Source organism: Carettochelys insculpta, chromosome 11 (genome assembly GCF_033958435.1).
Source record: "Carettochelys insculpta isolate YL-2023 chromosome 11, ASM3395843v1, whole genome shotgun sequence".
Classification (NCBI taxonomy): domain Eukaryota; kingdom Metazoa; phylum Chordata; order Testudines; family Carettochelyidae; genus Carettochelys; species Carettochelys insculpta.
Genome location: NC_134147.1, coordinates 48473309 through 48495765, shown reverse-complemented (window position 1 = coordinate 48495765; position 22457 = coordinate 48473309). Strand labels below are relative to the sequence as shown.

At 48.1% G+C, this 22457-nt stretch overlaps 1 protein-coding gene across 3 annotated transcripts in view; it reads right to left on the bottom strand.

Annotated features, from left to right (window-relative positions):
* The window catches only part of FAM107A (family with sequence similarity 107 member A), a 59863-nt gene extending 41901 nt beyond the window's left edge, over nucleotides 1-17962 (bottom strand). For all 3 annotated transcript variants that reach the window (XR_012647000.1, XM_075005647.1, XM_075005646.1), the window contains exon 1: nucleotides 17798-17962. Coding sequence is in view for 2 of the 3 variants with exons in the window: in XM_075005647.1 (XP_074861748.1) it covers nucleotides 17798-17876 (79 nt within the window). In the remaining variant the exon portion in view is untranslated. The remainder of the gene's footprint in view (nucleotides 1-17797) is intronic.
* Nucleotides 17963-22457: the final 4495 nt, after the last annotated feature.

Sequence of the window (22457 nt, the reverse complement as noted above, 5' to 3'; positions counted from 1 at the left end):
ATCCAGGCCAGAGCCATGTGCCAGCCCTGCAGAAAGCTACATTGCAGCCACTCGGCTTGGCCGTTGTCTGAACTGCCCAGGTGTGCACCCAGCGCAGTAGGCACAGCCCTGGCCAGGGGACCGCGGGGGTAGGAGGAGGATGCGGAGTCAGAGGAGAAGCTGAGCCAGCGCAGTGTGCCGCTGCTAAGGATGCAAGTCTGTCAGACAGGTCGTAGCTTCTGTGACTCTCTGGGACCTCCAGGACTTTTGCAGCACGTAGCCTGCGAGCCTGTCGTTTACAGAGGACCATAGCGTGGTCAAGGCTATGGTCGGTCTAGAGAGCTGCTGAGCTATCAGAGAGTTGCTATGCTGATTTAAAGCACGAGGTTAAAGCAGGCATTATGGTAGCTTGTCGTTCCATTTTCCCTAGCATGCTGACAACTGAGGCCTGTATGAATTGCTCTGAAGTAGAATGCTGTGAAGCCCCTTACTCAGTTAAAAGCTAACTGCTGCCCAGGTCAGGCTTTTTCAGGGTTGTCAACCCACGCTCTGTATCGGTCTTTTGGGGCACATCTAGAGATGCTGGGGGCATCAAAGACCTCTTCTGGGTAACAGTCATCCTGCTGATCACATAGACTTGAGGCTGGGCTCAGGATAGAACATCTTGTGGGTTTTCTTAGACCAACTCATGATGCAACACACTTCATACCCATTCCCAACCACCCCCCTTTGAAACTCTGCCAAGCAGGCGTGCACCTCTGCAGTTGGGCCCATTTTTGGCATTTTTGGGGGCAGATGCTATTTCCGGTGACGTCAAGAAAACACAGAGACCCTGGGGAGCAAGACAGAGATGCCAGGATTCCACGTCTCCCTGCAATGGCTACCTAAACCTTTTTTTTCTTTTTTAACTTATCTTCATCTGGTGCCGGATTTTCTTATCCTTAAATTCCTTCTTTAACTCACAACTTCCCTTCGTCTGTCCAAAGGAAAGAGCTTGTCTCACATCCAGCAGATTTCCCCATCGGGGAGGGGTAAGTGGCTTCTATCATTATTAGGGCTTAAAGTGAGGATATTAATAATTAATTCATCTATAATCTAGCTTTACAGCTCTGTATCCTTGAAGCGGAAGCGTATGCGTGATTGTGTCATTGTAACCTGTAACATCTATATACCCACATAGAGTGTAATCTATACTTTGAGTGTATGTATCAGCCTATTTGCTGCCTAGAAAATATAAGGAAATAGTACTAAATATATTGGTGTGGTTACTGGGAACCAGATGGCTTACCTTGTATCCTGGGGCTCCTTGTGGCTGTGGGCATTAAGAGTGGGTTGGGGAGGAGTTTAGATGTGGATCTGTAAGCTTTGAGTTGGACTGCCTGGGCCAAAAGCAGTGGTCCATCGGATCGTGAGCATCACTCCTTTCCGCTTGTCCCCTTCTTCCCCCAACAAGGGGCTGGTGCAGCTGGCTCCAGGGCTGCTGGAACAGTTTTAGGCCACCCCCTACCAGCAGCAGCAGAGACCTCAGGCTGCCACCACCCAGCCCCCAACCCACATCACTGGCAGGGATCCTGTACCATGTGCCATTGCCTGCCCCTCTTCCCTAGCACCTGAGGGAGTCCTGGGTTGTGTGCAGCACCCAGCCCCACCATCCCCAACACTGGCAGGGGTCCTGTGCCATCTGCCACTGTCAGGCACCCCCTCCCCCCACCTACGGGAGTCTTGGGCCACTTGCTACTATTTCCCAGCAACCATGGTGGTCCTGGGCCATGCACCCCTGAGCACCCACAGTGCTCCCTGCTCCAGAGCACACGAGAGTTAGGTAGGAGTATATAATGCAATTCATGGACAGGTCAGGGGCCATGAGTTTTTGGTTACTGCATGACCTGACCATGACTTCTACTATACATGCCTGTGATTAAAACGTAGCCTTAGTCATTGCCCATTGACCCCAAAGTCAGGGATCACCCACATTTCCACTCCTGGCCTCACCACTGGTGCAGCCTGCTGATGCCTCGGGGGATTCAAAGAGTGCAAGATTTCATGCTTGTATTTTCCTGCTACAGCTGCACCACCCCCACTGTGCAATCACCAGAAAAACAGCATGCTAGGGCCCAGCAAGGAGGCAGCCACACCCCTGAGTGGCAGCAGCGCTGGGAAGAGCTGGACTGAAGGGTGTGTCGCAGGAAGGCCAGCAATTGGACTGGGATGTGCTCCTTCACTAAACTGTACAGCTCCGCGGAGGTTCGGGCTAAACCCTGGGGGTTGAGGCATGAATGCCCTAGAACCATCTCAAGTGGGGAGAAGTGAATGATAAGGCCTGGTGTATCTTATGGGTTTGCAATTTCAGGGCATGGCCTAAGTCTGGCAGAGCGATCTGCCAGCATCCCGTGAGGGAGGAGCACTTCGGCAGCATGTTTACTCAAGGCAGGCGATGAACTTGTCCCTGAAACGGCACCAAAGAAGAAACAGACTGGAAAGGGGGTGGAGTGAGAGAGCGTGAAGAGGGACTGAAATAAACTGGAACCAGCCAGCAAGGTGTCTGATTGGGCCAGCTGACTGCCCAACACAGTGTGATCAATAGGCAGAAGCTTTCATAAGGACTGAGATTTTACTGGTCGTCAGGACAGGTGTGATGAAGTGCGTGACCATTAGCATGATTTGCACTGCTCCAGGCCTGCCTCCATAGCCACAGGTGCCACGGTGGCAAAGGGTGAAATTTCACCAGGAGAACCTGGGCTCCAGCTGAGAGTCTCAGTAGGTCCCACCCATGCCAATAAGCCCAACCCTTTGAAAACCAAGCGTGAGCTCCAAGCCACCTTCAGCGGCCTGACCGGTAACAGATCTCTTTAAAAGAGGGCTGTGGAGCAGCTTCCACGTCGGGAGATGTTAATACGACTGTGACTTTGCAGCTCAGAATGACTACCGGGGTGGAGGGGAGAATGTGATGGCAGTCTATAAAATTATGGGTGGTGAGAAGAAAGGCCATAAGGAAATCGTTTATTCCTTCACGTAACACGGGAACTAGAGGTTCACACAATGAAATGAATAGCCAGCAGGGTTAAAAGAAACGAAAGGAAGTAATGCTTCACACAACGCACAGTCAGTTCGTAGAGGATGTTGCAAAGGCCAAGACTGTAACAGGGCTCATAAAAAGAGCTAGATAAATTCGTGGAGGACAGGGCCATCAATGGCTGTAAGCCAGGATGGGCAGGGATGTCCCGAGTCTTGGTTTGTCAGAAGCTGGGAGTGGGTGACAGGGAAAGGATCACTTGATTGCCAGTTCTGTCCATTCCCTCTTGGGCACCTGGCGTTGGGCACTGTCAGAAGCTGGGATACTGGGCTAGATGGACCTATGGTCTGACTGACTATGGCCCTTCTTAGGTAAATCTCCACAGGCCTTTGTCTGACACAGCTCGGGGTACAATTTACAATGGGTGGAGTATAAAAAGAAAAATGAGAACAGCCAAAGTGCTGGTGTTCCCTGAAGCATGACTCAGGGCTTACCGGCGGGTTAAGGCCCAGGCATCCCTCCCACTGCACTCTACCAGACGGGCACACTCTGTCCAAATGACCTGAAGTGCCTCTGGTGGAGCACAGCCAAAGTCTTCCGGCCTGACTGTGACTAGTATCAAAGGTACAAGGCTATCGGACTGCTTAGTATCAGCATTCAGAGTGTCTGTGATGTAACCCAAGCCCCTTGTGCAGCACCAGGCCTGCTTTCGCAAGGGTCAGCCATATGCCAGTGAGATATGGCCACCGCTGGAAACCGCTGCAGGCCCCTGTGTGCCTTTATGCTGGGCTTGGCAATGTAGCAAGAAGTGTTCTATCCGCCATTGAAAAACGCTCTCCGACTGCAGCAGTGGAGAAGATTGTGCAGGGTTCTAAGGGCTCCTCTGTGGGGGCTAGTAACAGAGAGGAGGCCGTGCTAGTCTATACACTATCAAAACAACAAGCAGTCAAGTAGCACTTTAAAGACTCGCAAAATGGTTTATTAGGTGAGTGTTCGTGGGACAGAGCCACTTCTTCAGACCTGTTACTTTACAGGGGTACTCACCTGGCGCACCACCTGGGGAACCGCAGGCTTGCTGTTCAAGCCTTGTCTATGTCCAGATATCAGTGGATTTCTGGGAAAGGCACTTTTCAGGGTGACAAAGGCCAGACTGCAGAGATCTGAGAAAGGCCATGGACACTGGAGGGCGTTTGATTTGGTCTCAGCTTGAGGCAGTTTCCACACAGCACTGTGAAAGGAGAAGATGGCCCCAGTCCATGTCCTAGCAGGAGGAGGAGACAGACGCTACGCTACCACTTTCCACACGGGACAGCAGTGTCAGACGTGATAGCCATGGAGCCCAAATGTAAGTCACGCCTGTTTAAGGCCCAGATCACCAGCTGGTTACTCTGCAGAGCCCCATCAGACATGGTATTTTGTTGACTTACACCAGGGGCGTGGGAGCGGACCCTAACGGTTACGTGCACAGTCCAGCTGGGCGCAACCAAGCTCTAGACTCAGGAACCAATCTATTTTAATAAAAACATGACATTTCTAAAGCACTGGAAGCCAGGCAGTGGTTAGACCAGCCTTCTCTGCAGCAGGTATTCATCTGCTCACCTTCTGCCGTTATACTCTGCGCTTGGACAGTGTGCAAGCTAAACAGGGGAGCAACTGGAAATTGGAACAGGGGGAAATTGGAACCAAAACCTCCAACTGAAGAGGAAGCGAGGCATAAGAGGGGGAAAGTGATTTCCTTTTAAAGGAACAGGCTTCCCACCCACAGGGGTAGGAGTGGTGAAAAGAGGGATTCCCCTGGTGAAGTGTATACCAAGACAATGCCTAGGCCCAAAGGGTGATGGCGAAATTCTCCTCTCAGAGACACACGGTGCACAGTCCGTTACCTTGTCTGTGCAAATCTCACTGCTGACCTGATCTTAGAGAAGAATCTTGCCTAAGTTTGGCATTTCAGAACACAGCCGAAGTCCCTGCAGATCTGCAGCGCTGGAACACGCATGCCAACAAGTCAGGTAAGTTTTAAGCAAATGTTTACTCTGGTAGCAACATAAAGGAAGTTTCTATGGCAACGTCTAGCATGCTGGACACCTTGGTCAAGAAAAATACAGTGAGTCTTTATCATATCACTGGTTCAAAAGCAACAGGGAAGTTCTGCTTAGAAAGCAAAACTTTGAGATATTTAACGTATGCACCATGGTATGTGACCCTGAACGCCCAGTCTGGCCTGAGAGTACAGTACGCAGACTTTTTCTTCTAAACCATAAGGCTCAGGTAGGGGAGGAGCTTAGCTGACATTTCTCCTTGCTTATCTTTGAATGTTTGTATAGCTCTAGGCTTGGACGGACTATCTGAGTGGGTTTGCCATACCTGTTGTTTCATTACTATGGAGTTTTACAGACATTTGAGAAGGATCCAGAGGAGAAACTTTGATTTGAGCCCAAGAGCTGCCCCCAGACATTGGTCACTATAAATGGGGCGCAGAGCTGAAATCAGCACCATACTTGGGAGCATGAAGTCAGCTGCCTTTCTGGTCCACCTGTACATTTTTTACGAGAGGGTTAATGACTGTTCTTTCCAGCTGAGAACTTCCCTAAAGAAAGTTTTGGAAAAGCAAGAGCCGGTGATTTAACAGCATGGGCTCTTTGGAGTGTTGGATGAGAACAAACATGTTGTCTGGAACTCGACCATGCTAGGAAAATTGTAGCTCCCCAGATTTGGCTACATGCTGGTTAGTTTGCCAGATGCTGCTCCTGAGAGCCAATCATGTAGCTAAAATGTCAGGTCACTGTCTAAGTGCTGAGATCTATACTGAGTTCATGGCCCTGCACCCACCACAGACAGGCCTTTCAGTCATGTAAAGGGCGACCGCATCTCCAAATACGGGACAGGGAGGGAGGGGCGGCTCCTCCTGGCTCCACCAAGCCCTGGGGAGTTGGGAATGAGATGGCAGCTGCCCACACCCCCTCCACTTCCCCGAGGCTCAGGGAAGTGACTCCCGCCAGCAGCTGCTGGCGGAAAAGGTCAGAGGTTGGGGGGTGGGGGGGCAAATACAGGACAATGAGTCCCTTTCTAAAAATAAGTGGAGGCGCCTTTTTGGCGTCCCAAATATGGGCCCATCCTGCCCACTATGGGACGGATGGTCACCCTAGTCACACAGCCTCTGGAGGCTGCTGCCTCTGGCTGGTGTTACAGCATCAGTGGCTAATTATATCTGGCTGTTTTTGGACCCCTCTCAGAGGTCTGATGTTCTGAGGGCAGAACAGCATTCTTGCAAGTGTCACTAAAATGCAAAAGCCCTGAGCAAAGAAGCAAAGTCCTGGTCATGAACAATATGTGTCCTTCCAGCTGCTTAGCGTGAACGTGTCTGCCTTCAGCAAGGACGTCCAGCCACACTCTACTCTGTCAGAATTGCCAGCTCCAAGCTGCTTCCACGTGTCTCAATCGCTGCACCTCCACGTGTAGCTGTTTACTTCCTGGCCCTTACAAGGTGGCTCAGGAGCTGCCAGCATCCCTGACAACCTGGCGTCAGCCTCTTTGGAAGCACTGGGAGATGGTGGCCATGTTTGCTGTGTCAGCCTTCCTTTTACCTGCAGGTGGTGGTTTGGTACCCAAGACATTGCCACATCAGGCTGTTTGCAGCCCCAAGCAGGTGTGTGTTAAAGAACACATGTCAATAAGCTTTTGCTGGGGCCACTGACTGTGCTCTCAAACCTAGATTTAGAAAGAGGAGCCCTGCACTTGTATGGAATGAGCCTCGCTAGAATGTCTGACTGACACTGCTGTTTGGAACGGGTGTAGATTTGTGCTGGCCATCCCATTTTCTGTTTCATCCTCAACTCCTGTCAGGCCCCCAACCAAACTTGCCTCTCGCTGACTTCAGGGGGGCTGTAAGCTCCCGCTTCGCTCTATCAATCCCATTCTGGGATTTAAATTCTGAGTTCTAAATTAGCTGTTCCCACTCAGAAAAGAAACCTTAGCATCATCATGCGTAGTTCTCTGAAAACACTGTTTCATGGGCAGCCACAGTGGTTAAAAAAGCAACAAAATATTAAGAACTATTAAGAAAAGAATAGAAAATAAGTAAAAAAAATATAGAGTGCCTATATAATGTGCTATGGTGTCCCATACTGGGTGTCTCATCTCAAAAAGGATATAATGGAAATGGACAAGGTTCAGAGAAGGACAAGAAAGATGATCCAGGCATGGAACAGCTTCCACATGAGGAGAAACTAAAATGATTAGGGCTGTTTAATTTATCAAAGTTACAACTAAGGGGGGATCTGAGGGAGGTCTGTAAAATCATGCCTGGAGTGGAAGGAGAGAATAGGGATGTGTGATTTAACCTTTCCCATGATACAAAAACCAAGGGTCCCCCCAGTGGAATTAGTACCAGCTGGATTAATACAAACAAGAGGAAGTCCTTTTTGACATAGCGCACGGTTAACTGAGTTCAAACAAGAACTCTGTAAGTTCACACAGAATCGGTCCATGATGGCGATTAGCCAAGCTGGGTAGGGATGCAACCCCATGCTCAGGCTGACCCTAAACCTCTGACTGTCAGGAGGGGATATAGGGCAGATAACTCTGTCTGCTCTGTTCTGCATATGCCTGCTGATGCTCTGGCATTCGTCACTGTCAGAGGTAGAATACTGGGCTAGATGGACCACTGGTCTGACCCAGCGTGGATGTTTTTGATATTCTTATTGGGTGCGTCGACACTAGCTGGCTACTTCGAAGTAGCCGGCACAACGTCGAAATAGCATGCCTCACGTCTACACGCACCGTGTGCTATTTCGACGTTGAAATCAACGTTAGGTGGCGAGATGCTGAAATCGCTATTCCCATCCAAAGATGGGAATAGCGCCCTACTTCGACATTCAATGTCGAAGTAGGGAGTGTGTAGACGATCCGCGTCCTGCTACTTCAAAATAGCGGGGTCCTCCATGGCGGCCATCAGCTGAGGGGTTGAGAGACGCTCTGTCCAGCCCCTGCGGGGCTCTATGGTCACCGTGTGCAGCAGCCCTTAGCCCAGGGCTTCTGGCTGCTGCTGCTGCAGCTGGGGGTCCATGCTGTATTCATGGGGTCTGCAACTGGTTGTCGGCTCTGTGGACCTCGTGCCGTGCAGGCCGAGTGTGTCTGGGAGGGGGGCCCTTTAAGGGAGCAGCTTGCTCTTACCCCAGAAGGGCTAGTCCAGCCTGTGACCCTGTCTGCAGGCTTTGCTGGCCCCTTATTTCGACGGAGAGTGCTTGTGTGTGTGGACGCTCCGCATTTCCTTCCGGGGTGGCTCCTTTCGATGTTCCCCGTTGCTACTTCGACGTTGAACGTCAGTGGCAACAGCCCTGGAGGACGTGTAGATGATACACGTTGAAGTAACCTATTTCGATGTTCTTACGTTCAAATAGGCTACTTTGATGTAGTGTGCCAGTGTAGACGTAGCCGTTCTGAGTACTCTCCAGGCAGGGTGATGGCTTCCGGATGGCCATGGTGCTCTTTTCTCTCCAGGGAGCCGGCTTGCAGACACTAGCATCATGCTCCTTCAGGCTTAGTTGTATTTTCTGGATTAGAATAGAAACTCAAAGTCATAGTGTGACCTGACCTTTAAACCATCTCTGGATCTCACTTGCTTCTGCTCTTTGGGTCTCACTGATGGCACTTCCCTACAAGACTGGAGATACATGGTCATGACCCAATACATTTGTTAGTCCCTAAGGAGCTACAGCACCGCTTATTATTTGTGAAGCTACTGACTAACATGGCTACCTCTCTCAGACTGTCACAGAGAATGTATATGAGGTTCTTCTATTTATCTCTTAGCTGAAAGGATTCACTCTAGAAATTCTCCCTGTCTTGGAGAAATGAGTTACTCTGTGGCCTTGCACCATGACCACAGGACCATATATTCCCAGACCTGACAAAGACTTTTCTTGGTGTCCAGGTGCCGTTATCAAAGGGCTCTAGCTGCTTTGTCTACCAGTCTGCATGCATAAGAATAATCTCAAGAATGTCAAGTGGATTAGCTCCCAGGGCCAACCTTATAATATTTTTATATAGAACACTCAGCCAGTGAAACGCACCAGCTCAGCTGGGTTCACTAACCAAGTAGATTCCTTTAACGGGGATATCTGCTATTCTGCTGTCTTTATTCCAATTTAGAAAATTTGAAAAAGGCTGAAGCCTGAAATTTCAGAGTGAGGTGGTTTGGTAGATCCCAGTGACGCTTCATCAGTCACTGTTGGAACAAAATCATTTCACAGACTTTTCAATGATTATTAATGTTGACCACTGGGAAATCCTTGACTAATACAGCCTTTCCTGGCATGACCTAGCAAATGCGCCCTTAACCTGGAAATATACAAATATAAATTAAGTCCATACATACTTTCATAAAGTGTGTGGGAAAAGTCTAATGCACACATACAAGTGCTGACTTTCAAAAGTTATAATTTCAGTGCTATGGAGCTTTTCTGTTTCAGAGCAGGTTAACTTCAGTAAGAGCTACAAAACAAGTTCAAGTTTCAAAGAGATCTACAAAAAAAGCCAAATTTGCAGTTCCTAGTTTCTGATAGCTGAGTTATTGAAGTCCTAATTTTCTCATTGGAACATCTGGGGAAAACGTTTTTGTCCTTGAATGAATAACTGCAGTATTGCCAACATGATTTGATTCAGTCTTTCCACGAAAGTTCATCTTCAGGCAGAGACCAAGCATGCAATATACCAGCCCCCAAAGTATTTTTTAAAACAAACTAGGAGCAACAACAACAAAAAAGAGGGGGAGGGATAGCTGAAAGTTAGAAAATAACTACAAGAAGACTATAACAGGGTTAAAAAAAGAACTAGATAAATTCATGGCAAATGGGTGCGTCAATGGCTATTAGCCAGAATGAGTAGGAATGGGGTCCCGAGCCTTAGTTTGCCAGAAGCTGGGAGTGGGTGACAGGGGAGGGGTCATTTGATGATTACCAGTTCTGTTTATTTCTCTGGGATACCTGGCATTGGCCTCTGTTGGAAGACAGGATACTAAGCTGGATGGATCTTTGATCTGATCCAGTAGGGCCATTCTTATGTTCTAACATTCAGACGTACTGGCACTGGATTTTCAGGGATGACTGACTGTTCATTGTATTTCATTATTTTGCCCTTCTTGATATAATCTGATTGCTTCAGAGTAGATGCTATCAATAAAACACTCCTCCTCCTTCTCTCTGTCTTTAGGTGATAAGGACATAGGGCACCCAGGTAAAACTAGGGGCCCAAAACATGATTCCTGGAATGGGGTCAGGACACATGGAGGAAATATCATTGTTCATAATTCTAGGGAACCCTGCTTCTGCTGGAGACTGGCCAGAAAGTCAAACCATGACCAAGATTCCTGAACCTCTCATATAACCTGGCTCTTCCAGGTGGGTAAAATCACTGGCTGAAAGGCATATTCTAATATTCCAGCCCTCCCGTCTAGTAATTTATGCTGTAGCAAGTAACCAGTCGGCTATTTGTCTATCCTGCCTGAATTAAAAAAGAACAAATTGCAGTACAGTAATAACAAAGCAGCAAATTAGTGATGGTGGCTGTTGAACTGGGTTGGTATCTTATTAAAATGTTTATTGTGTAGTGGGAGAAAACACATTACACAAGTAATCTAAAACCACAACTCAATATATTCTGTCTCCATGTGGCTTATCCCAGCCATTTGGAATGGTTCTGCTGTTGCTCTGACACTAAGAAACAACCTACAATACTCCCTCGATGTGCTCAGCTGTGACACTGATGAATCTTATAATGATTTCCAAGAATTTGACATTATAGTGGTGTTCTAGATTCAAGCAGCATTTTGTCTGCCAAAGCACAAATATCAAACACAACAGGTCTCCATAGCAACTCAAACTTGCACCAAGGTTCCAGTGCCCAAGCCAGCTCCTTTTAAAACGCTGCTCAGCTAAACTTAAAAAACAACTCTCCACCCCCATGCTGTATCCTGCAGAAATTCTATTAAAACCTTCTGTACAGAGCATTTGTGTGACAAGATCTGGGAGAGATGTTTATAAAACAGCAACAGATTTTGAATAATGGCTAGGTTAAGGCAAGGAGAAAGCAAAGTATCAAGCAGGTATTTAAGGCTATATTCAAAGACACACACTGATCTTGCTGTTCGGTTTAAAAAACCCACCTCTGTAACAATTACGAATGGCTGACATGGCACTGACACCATTGCGTTTGCTAATTCATTTAGAGTCTCAGTTTCCTTTGTGGCACAGAGGCAAAAAGGGTTTGGCAAAGCAAAGGCCATTTAAAACTCACTGAGTGGATGGAAAATGCAGCAGCATTCTGAACGCCTTCTGCTCCCAAAGATGTTTGGTGTGATATTTTGCCAAAGAAGCATACGATTCCCCTACTGTGAAAATCTGGCTGTGACAGAGGGTGGAATGAGTTGAAAGATCTCAGCTCAGTTGGTCTGTATTTGTACAGGAAAGGGCTGACTTTAGATAAGCTCGAGAGATGCTCAAATGAAGCTTTCTCTTTCAACCTAGTACCACAATTGGCATCAGTGTTGGCAGGCCCTGACTGCACTAAAAGCAATTGTGAGTATTGCAGTAATGACATTGGGACATCAGGTGAAATGGAACGATACCATCAGTCTTCTTGCCACAGTTCAGGCTGCATCACATATGTCAACTTTGCTCCCTGCTTTTAAGGAGTCTACAACCTGGCCACCAAAATTCACCCCTGGTTAAACATGAACCAGAACTTAGGGACATATGGGTAGATATAGTTTGGGCTTTAGGTTGTCAAGTTTCACAGAGGTGCACCCCCTGTGGCCCCAGTGCAGCAAAGTACACACCTAACTTTAACACTGAAATCAAAGATGCATGCCAATGCCTGGAAATGGAGATAAAGGGTCAAGTTTCAGGAGGCACCCAGTTTGGTGTGTCATCAGGGGCTCAGGAATGCAAAATGGGCAAGGCAGCTACAGAGAAACACAAATCCCTGTCAATATAAAACTGGCCTCTGTGCATGCTGAATAGAAATCTCTTTCCTGACACTCTGCCTGCCACAGCATTCACTGCTTATGAACAACATGGGAGGTACAGCAAGCAGTCCTGTGGTACCTTATAGACTAACAGATAATTGGGAGCATAAGCTTTCGTGGGCAAAGGCCCGCGGCATCAGACGCACGAGTGTGGGAGGGGGGCTTCCAGAGAGGTACTTAAAGAGGGAGGGTCTCAGTAAAAGTGAGGGCCAGAGTACCCCTCTGGAAACCGCCCCCCAATCATGCATCTGATGAAGTGGGTCTTTGCCCATGAAAGCTCATGCTCCAAAATATCTGTTAGTCTATAAGGTGCCACAGGACTTCTTGCTGTTCTCGAAGCTGCAGACTAACACGGCGACCTCTCTGACACATGGGAGGTAAGCACTTGCCGAAGTGCTTGTCTGAAGAGAGGCTCAAGTGCGTACCTCTCTTTGTCAAGCAAAGCTGCCGATCCTGCTGGAAGGCTGGATCATGCACACACATCTACATGCAAGAGCACAACTCTTTGTTGCATAAGGACAAGGAGGGTTTTCGTGCGTCCAAGGTGACACATGCAGAAGTGCACCATTGTGCCTCTACACGTGGATGTGTTGAAAAAGGTAGGCAACAGTCAGCAGTTTGTTCAGAAGAGTAACTGCTGCCAATGCTCACTTGCATTACACCAGGATGTACAATGCAGGAATGCAAAGCGCTTTCAGTCTCACGTAACAATGTGTGGAATCCACACTGACAGGGACACAAGGCACCTGCTACAGGCTAGTATTTTAGTAGCCGTGCATTAAAAATCCCTACAACTTAATGGAAAGAGCCTGGCTGACCAAAAGAGCCATCTGATATCTCAAAACCCATACACTAAGAACTAGAATTTCCACCTTATCACCATATAGCGTAAATCTTCCCAGGTAGAGCCCCAGGACAAAGCAGAAGACTGTCCTTGTAGGGAGCCTGGGTGATGAATCGGGTACTTTGAAAGCCTTGCGCAGTTGTTGAAGGAAACTACTATTTCCAGACGTTTTAACCCAAGCATTTCAAACAGCAAGACCCAGAACTTTGCATAGCTCTGGCAACTGGTTTCCTGCAAGCCCTTGGCAACACAGGTGACACAAGCCTGCGGAGCCCAGTTGCAGAGGGTCTGAGACCAATGCGTGAAGTCACTGTGTGGATCTGAGCCCAAGGCAATTGTAATCTGTGGGAGAGTTTCCACTGACTTCAGACCTGTCTCTCTATGCAGTGCTCCATGCAGCATGATGGTACTAAGACATGACATCCTAAAGAATGAGCTAAGGCAAAGCAATTACCCTTCTATTAGAATTTCTTACTTCTTCACGATTTACGTCATAACCCTTTGCCTATCTGGACTATTTTTTTTTGTACTCGACTAAAAAGTGATAAGACTGAAAATATTTCCATGTGGGCCGTTCTGGAACCCAACATCCTGTACCCAAGTCATACAAAGACCTAAAAGCTACAGTCAGTAACAAACCAAGGGGAGGCTGTTTGTTACAATTTTAACTTGAGTTTACTCTGGGTAAGTCATGCGAGTTTTGAATCCATCTACAGTCTCGTTGACCCACTCAGCATAAGTAACTTTAAGATGTCTCACCTCTCTTAGTAGCCTTAGGTAACATTTCCAACCATATCACACCACTCCAGAGATCTGTTGATCTATTTCCCAACTTTGCTGACATGTACTGCGACTTTGGTACAATCTGATGTTGTGGGAAAGTGACAGATAGTTGTTGTGACTTTTGTTCCATGGACACAAGGAAGCATTAGTCTGTCATGAATTTTTGTCTGGTGGAATTGTCTTTTGCTCTATGACTCCCACAGTAAGGTCACTGGGGAATATCTGCAGGTAAATTGTCACAGCTCCCCTGAAAGGCAGTGCTGCTATGCCAGGATCTGCCTCTACATTTTTACAGATCAGAATTAGATTTGCAAAAGAACCCTGACCAAAGAGACACAATCTATTTGTTCCAGCCACAGTTACTCCTGGGCGTTGCTCTGAAAACACAGAAAACAGCCATATTCTGGTCTCCATGTTGTCAGTTAGGAGTGGCACAGCTAATATTCTGCAGCTAGTGGGAATATATGTCTTGCATGAAATTAATAAGAACCTAGTGTCCAAGCCAGAATCATTTTAAATGCTGAGCTGGCCTGATCCTCTTGAATTCACCGAACCCCAGGAAAATTAAGTGTTTTGAAAACTTTGGTACTTGACTAAAAAAAGAGGCAAATCCCGAACAGTCTTGTTTATATGAGCAAAAGTGAACGCATCCTAGACTCTACCGGTGAGTCAGTGGTGTTCAGAAATCCCTTACTTTCTTTTAAAGGGCCAAAATCTACAGTGCATGACTCAGAGCAGTAACCATTTGAGTCTCCTTTTTGGCAAGGATCATTGCTGGGACAAAATGACAACCTGATTCCTTACGGTATCTGCAGTGGAGATGCACATTACAATTAGCAGCACAGAAAGCCCTATGACTGGCAGGTGCTAATGATCCTCTCTCTCAGATCATCACTGGCATCACAATTAGGACTTTTCCTTTAAACGTATGGGCACTTAGTCTCTGCCAGGTAGGCAGCCTGTGGAATTTTGCTGGGTGGGGCGTTTGTTCTGTTTTGTTTGAGACCTGGGAGACTTGCCCCTCCACTTCACTCTCCCTTGGGTTGGGTAGTCACATCACTGCGTAACAACGGGACATGCTCCAAAAGGGAGACAAAAACCCTTTGTACCCATATAATCTGGAGTTTTAAATAATTAACCAAGCCTAATTCTAGTAATGAGAATGCAATAGGGCAAATGCAATCTGATGCGCTCGCCCTGGGAAATGATTCCTAACTCTCTGCATGAAAGCCACAAATGTGCACATTGCAGGTCCTCTGAGCTTTGATTGAGCCTAAAATTCAGGGACAGAAGAAAGGGCACAATCTCAGAAGGAGAAAGAACACACAGCTGGCATTTCAAATGCAGCATGCTGTTCTTATGGGAAGGAAAGGGCTGCGGAGACTTTGGGGCCCTTCCTTCTACTGCTCCTTAGTTTTAGATAATGCCAACTGGGTTTTTTTTTCTTTTTAACAGTTACATTAAGATCCATGTGGTTTCAGCCAGGCACAGGGTGTGCATATCTGGGCTACATGTCACTCTGGCTGTGGAAAGAAACTTTTGTTCACTAGGACGAAAGACTAACAAAATTATCTATTAGGTGACGAGCTTTCATTAAACAGACCCACTTCTTCAGATCTGGAAATTCTGCTAATAAATTCTGAAGAAGTGGGTCTGTCCCACGAATGCTCATCACCTGATAAATTATTTTGTTAGTCTTTAAAATGCTTACAGGACTGCTTTTGTGCTTTGTGAAGATACAGACTAACACAGCTACCTCTCTGTGACTTTTCTCCACTAATTTATGAAACTCATCTCTTAGCAAAGGCAATCTCTCTAGGGACTGCTAGAGAGGAAGTCACTGCTCCCTGTGAATAGGGAGAGAGAAAATGGCCTTTTGTGGTAAAAACTTGCTGGGGGAAAGCAAAGAAATCTTGACTGCAGTATCTGATCACATTTTTATGCAGCGGACATATCACCTATTGCCAGCTGGATTTTTAACTGTGTTCCTGAAGCTGGATTTGGGGATAAAGAACATATGAGGAAAGTTTCCCAGTGTCCCGCTCAGCACAGGACTGGTGGCTTTCCTGTCTGAGTTTTTAGTCTTGAAACGGTGGCCCCATGGAGATGTATTCATAAATTAGAGATACAAAGACCGATGGATTGCTTAGTTTGTCCCCAGTATCAGTGTGGGTCTGTTCCCTACAACCTATTTTTACTGTCAAATCTCTGCAACTTGATATATTGATACACATGAAGTTTGCACTGGCGAAAGGTAGCAGGCAGCCTGCACTGGGGAATGGAGATCTCTTTCCCTCCACAGAGCAAGTGCAGCACAGCTAGCAGCAGGGTCGGCTTTGGGGAGGTGGCTGCCCATCTACTGGGAGGAGACCACACCCTTTATGCCCATGTAGGTCAATAGTTCTCAGAGGTAACATCATTGGGTTACTACTGATCTCAGCTAGACTGATCTAGTAACCATATGTTAAAGGCAAAGGCTCCACTGCACACGCAGACTTTCTGAACCACTCAGCCCCTCCTACAACCCTCCATGTTTGACCTCTAGATAGACTGTGGCAGCACTCTGGATTAACACCAACATCACTGGGACAGAGACTTGCCCTATAACACCCCCAAAACAGCTGTGCAAGGAGTCACACTCCTAGTCATGGCTCCTGGGTGCCCATTTGCCCAGGTCCCGACCCCATCACAACTCCTAGCAACATTCTTGAAAATAAGGGGACAAATTCTGCTGTCATCTCAACTGTTGTAAATTAAGTTGGAATTAACTCATTTCAACTTAATGGGATCCCTCTAGATTTGCAGCTGCATGACTAAGAGTGGTCCAGTGCCTACTGAGAACCTGCAGCTTGGACTGCCAACAGAGAACATGAGTTGTTAGTATGGATACTTTCAAAAGATGTTCAAATCCAAATTGGATGTGACGCCAGGGACTGCTCAATTCTGCTCACTAGCTAATTTTTTCAGAGCAGAAGAATGGCCACGCTGGGTCAGACCAAAGGTCCATCTGGCCTGGTATCCTTTCTTCCGACAGAGACCAGTGTCAGATGCCCCATAGGGAGTGAACAGAATGAGCAATAATCAAATGATCCAAATGCAACAAACACTGGCTTATTTTTCGGCAACCCGAGTTAAAAGGTGTTTGCAGCGCAAAGAAATTTGACGGAGTTTCAGCTAAGCTTGAAAGTTACCCTGGCAGCCAATTCCCTTCTGTGGTGGAAGCAGGCGAAATCTGGTAAATTAGTTAACAATTGAGTTTAAAATTTCTTTGATTGTGACAGTTAAGTACACATGACAGTTCCTGGATGCCTGCCTTGATTAACAATTAACAAGCTGTCTCAGTGAAGTGCCTTTCAGAAATGCCAAGCGCTGTACACTTACAAAAACACGCCACTCTAGGTATTCTATGGGAGGGGACAGAGCCATAATGTGACGGCAGGATTTTGAGTCTTTACTATTGAAATTTTTCATGGGTGCAGGAGAAGTCTCTCTCCAAAGTACCTGTTGCTAATTATTACCCCTGCCGCCACTTAGCTGTGTTTGTGCAGAAGTGAAAGATGCCTAAAAATCTTACATTTTGTTGCTGATCACACATTCACTACTAATATATCATCACATATTTGCTCTCTGCTTTTGGCGCACTCATAGTAAAAAAAGCCCATTGTCCCAATCACCAGCAAGTGTTGTACGTAGCTCAAAGATACCGAACAGAGACAAATCTCCACTTAAACAGCAGGGGTTTCATTAGCACATATCTTCGTCCACTACAATTCCCTTCCCAACAGAACACTGAATTCACAGGGTGAGATTGCTTACATTACACAGCGGTCAATGGGTCCATTTGGAGAGGCACAAGAAGCCTCTGAACTGCAGAAGACTTACAGGAATGAGAGACCTCAAAAGAGTTACACGGCTTAAAACTTGCTGTGAAATAGTCCCGTAGATAAACATGTATGTGCTGCAGACTATTGCTATTAGGGAAACTCAGAGACAGCCCAGATCCGGGAGAGGTCATCCAGTCCTTCACCTTTGCTGCTGTCAAAGCCAAAGCAGGAGAAGAGCACACCTCATAGCAAATGGAAATTTCAAAATGATGAAATTTGCAGTGCTGCCTTAGAGCTCACCAGAGAGACTTGCCAGCGACACCTGTGCTTACCTGATTTGACCAGCATTGCTCTGTACAGTCCAGTAGCTCCAGGTGGTACCCTCACCTGGTCCTCCACCCTCTGAGACATGAGAGCCAGGTCTCTGAGCGTCTCAGACGTGTGCAGCCTGCTTTAGCTGCTTCTCGCAGGGCTGTGCAGGTCTAAGTGTGCGTGACTTTTTGGCTGTGCACTGGTAAGCTCTCTCACTTCTGTAAGATCTTTTCAGAGGGAGTGAGAACGAACAGGCACGTGATCCCTGCTTGCTGCATAGCTGCTGCCCTCCCCTGCTGACAAGTACATTCTGCACTAACAAACCCATTCCGCTCAGACCCTGTAATGCTACATTGCTGTTGTGTGAGGCGTGCCGCCCACACCTGTGGGAAGCATTATTACCTCCTCTGCACTGGGTTGGCAGCCCTGCACAGAAACAGCTCCTTGGCTGTTAATTGCAGAGTGTGGGGACGTTTTCCCAAAGCCCAGTGCTCGGGAAGGGGCTTGTTCTTTTCATGGGAGGAAAACAGCTTCACATGTGACAAACAAATGGACCAACTTAGGCAAGAACATTTACAGAGACTCCTGCCCCTCAGACAGCAAGGCCTGGCACCTGTAGAGGCAAATCTCTGCCCAAGTCCTAGCAGTGATTACTTCCCTGAAAGCTGCATTGCACAAGCCTTCAGAGGCAACCAGACTGCCCAAAGACAAGCCAATGCTCCCCATGGTCCAGGTCAAGCCACTGGAACCTGAGGCCAGGGCAACAGGCAGTGTCCCCTGGAAGCTGAGCATATGGGATACTGCCCAGGAGAGGGTCAGGCTACACCCAGCTGATTAGAGAAGTGCCCACAGCTGGCTATGTGTATGTCTTGTGGTGCACATCTGCACATTCCTTGGTGCATATAACAAAATTTATTCCACTCATGGGTGGAATAAATTAGCATGAACTCTGGCAACAGTGTGAGTGTTGGTGTGATTATCACACATACCCTGGGGCGGGGGGAAATGCCCCAAAACATGCTAGGTGCCATGCAGGTACATAGGAAGATGGAGTTCCTGCCCCTGTGTGCTTACAGTCTACAAGACAAAAAAGGGAGCAAGTGCCACAAACTGCAGCACCGTAGAGGTCCAGACACCATGATTATGAATGGGATCGAAGCTGGGAACCATTGGCACATAAATCTCAAGCCCCTACGACATGCAGTAAATAAAAACTCTGTCAAGTGGGAGAAAAGAGGAGGCTGCCTGGTTGCTGGGCCCAGACATATGCCCCACCACGTCAGTCTATTAGACAGGGCACGCAGCCAACTAACGTGGGTGGGGGTGGGGTGAGAGGCGCCGGAGACGAGCTCCCAGGAGCATGGGGGAGAACAGCCAGAAAGAAGCAGGCAGGAGGGCCTGCGGCTGCCAGGGGTGGGGCTGAGAGCGAGGAGGGAGGAGGAGGTTTGGATAGACTGCTTATTAGCAGTGCCTCTGCAGTGGTGCGGCTTCTTGGGGCTCTTGGGCAGGTTTTGGGGTGGGGGCAGCTATGCTCCAGGCTCTGCTGATCTCATGGGGTTCTGGGGCTGAAGCTCAGCGGGGGCCAAAACCACACACTGGTGAGAGGGATTGTTGCCGGGGGGGAGGGGTGCATTATCCACCCCGAGAATAGTTTCTTTTGGGATTTGGATGAAAGCTCAGCTGTCAGGGTGAGAGGACTCCTCTCCTGCCCGCTACAAGACACCCCATCCAGCTGTCTGAGCTCCGCTCTGGAGCCTGGGTCAGTGTGTTTCGATGGCAGCAGTGCTGTAATCTGCTGGGGTTGGGCTGTGTTTTGCCAGCTGGAAAGAAAGTGGGGAGAGCCAGGGTGCATTTACCTTGCTGGGGCGGCCATTTTGCTGGCTGCCCTGAGTGAGGCTGGCAGCGTGGGGGCCTAAAGGGGATTGCACGTGCCTGTCCTACTGGCTACACTATTGGCTTGAGTATCAGAGGGGCAGCCGAGTGAGTGGCATCTGACGAAGCGGGTCTTTGCCCACGGAGGCTCATGCTCCAAAATACCTGTTAGTCTCCAAGGCGCCACAGGACTGCTTGTTGTTTTTAAATATTGGCTTACTAGACGTTGGGCTGAAGGGTCACGTGAGCACTGCAGCATGCTCGGGAGGGGGGCCGAAGAGAGGCCAGGCTGTGCTGGGGTTCTCTGGGCCCCTCCAGCTGGCTCAACCCTAATTGCTCCTGGGGGCGCTCTGCTATACTTTTACAGGGTGTCAGGCACACATCCTGCCCCTCCAGTCGGCGATGGTGCTTGGTCCTGCCATGAGGGCAGGGGACTGGACTTGATGAGTCCTGAGGTCCCTTCCAGTTCTATGAGCTGCGTATCTCCATATATTGTTCTTTCTTGGTGGTTCATTTTGTCCGACAATGATGTCTTGAGCTTGCGTGGGCCCGTCGGCTGGGGACTCGTGGCTGAGTCCAAGCTTTGAAGGGCGTGGGCGTTCACAGCAGAGGCAAGGGAGTTGTCCTGGCTCTGTCGGTGCAGCTGCTGCCGTTGCTTTTCTCCTCTCACGAGCATCAATGAGGCGTATGCGTCGCTGCCCTTCGAAGTTGTCATACATGTTATATGAGAGCACGCCAGCCTGTTCGGTCTTCTACATGCTGCTCTAGTTGCTTTGGCTTTAATTCAGTCTGAGCAGTGTTGGCCTTCACGCAGTCTTTATACCTCTTGCGAGGCCTTCCTGGATTCCTTTTGCCCTGGGAGAGTTCACCGTAGAGGGGTTGCTTAGGGATTCTTGACTCCTCCATTCGTATGATGTGCCCTGTCCAGCGAAGCTGGGCTTTCAGAATCATGGCTTTGATGCTTGTGGTTCCTGCTCTGTCCAAGACTTCCAGGTTCATGGCTCTGTCCTGCCATCGAATGTGCAGGATTGACCTCAGGGTGTGTATGAGGCAGTGCTCCAGCAGTTTCCCATGTTTCTGTACGAGGGCCAGGTTTCACATCCATACACGAGATTGATCAGGACTACATCATTGTACACTTTCCCAGCATCTACACGTGCCCCTTCTTTTCAAAAGGGGCATGTTAATGAGCGGGTTCAAGAGTGCTAATGCGGCTCATTAGCATAATGGCAGCTACAGCGATTCGAAAGTGTGGCTTTTCGAATTGCGCGCCGCCCGTGGAGACGGGACCTTCCGAAAGGACCCCTCCAGTTTTCGAAAGCCCTTCTTCCTATCACCATATTCATTGCAGATCAGATTCTTTGTGTGCCATAAGTGCACAGTTGTCAGCAAAAGGAGCTTCAAGGATGAGCCTCTCAAGAGTCTTGGTTATAGCATTCAAATGACAAAGGTCAAAGTGACCCATCAAGCTTATACTTCATATAGTCTCCATGGTCAAGGTCCCTAACTATGGCTGAGAATGCACATGAAAAAGAGGTTGAATAACACTGGGGCCAGCACACACCCTTTCTCCACGCTATTGGATACCTCAGATGGATCTGAGGACTCAGCATTCGAAAGAACAAAGCCAGTCATGTCATTGTGGAACAGGCATATGAGGTTGACGGATCTTCTTGGGGCAGCCAAATTTTGACAGGACAATCAACAGGGCTTCTCTGTTGATGGTGTCAAACATCTTGATCAGTCCTATAATGACAGCGTACATAGCTAAGTTCTGCTCTATGCACTTTTCCTGGACCTGATGAACAACAAAGATCATGTCAATGGTGCTGTGGCTTGGGCGGAAACCACACTGTGCCTCGGGTAGGTTTTTCTCTGAGATGCTGGTGATCAGACGGTTGAGGATGACTTGAGCCAAGATCTTCCCAGCAGTAGAGAGGAGGGAGATGCCCTGGTAATTTCCACAGTCAGCTTTGTTGCCCTTATTCTTGAAGAGCAAGACGATTGTGGCATCCCTAAAGTTTTTGGACATGTCTTCTTCATCCCAGATGCTGGTCAAAATGCTGTGAAAGGCTTCAAGTGACACTGGTCCTGCTGCCTTGAAAATTTTAGCAGGGGTACCTTCCATCCCAGGGGCTTTGCCAGAGCTGGTCTGGCTGATTGCCTTTTTGACCTCATCCATTGTACGGGTAAGGTCAAGACTGTCTGTTGCGGGTTTCCGAGGGATCAGGTCTAGGGCTGAAGTGTCAACAATGGAGGGTCTGTTGAGAAGGTTGCTGAAGTGCTCTGTCCATCTATTGTTGATGCTGTTCTTCTCCCTCAGAAGGCTCATGCCATCTGCAGACAGGACAGGTGTAGTACTTGGCTTTGAAGATCCATCTTGGAACTCTTGGTGTCAGCGTAGTATTGGACTTCCTCAGCTTTTCTCTCCCACCACTCATCTTGCATTCTGCAAAGTGCAACCTGTGCCTGACTCTGAAGGTGCTTGAAACGGTCATGTTTGGAGATTGAGGACTGCTCATTTTGCCATACCAGAAATGCGTTCTGTTTTTCCTCTAAGATCGTCATGACGGTCTCGTCATTTTCTTCAAACCAGTCTTGGTGAACTTTCTTTTTAGTTCTAGTGTCGACTTCGCTGACTCCGTCACCTAGGTTTTAAACAGGTCCCACTTTTGTGTTGCATCTCCAGTCAGAGATCCATGGATGTCAGCACGTCATCAAGGCGGGCTGCAAATTGCTCATGATGACCAGTATGTTGCAGCTTCCCAATGTTGAAGGAGGGTCTGACAACCTTGAGCTTCTTGCAAT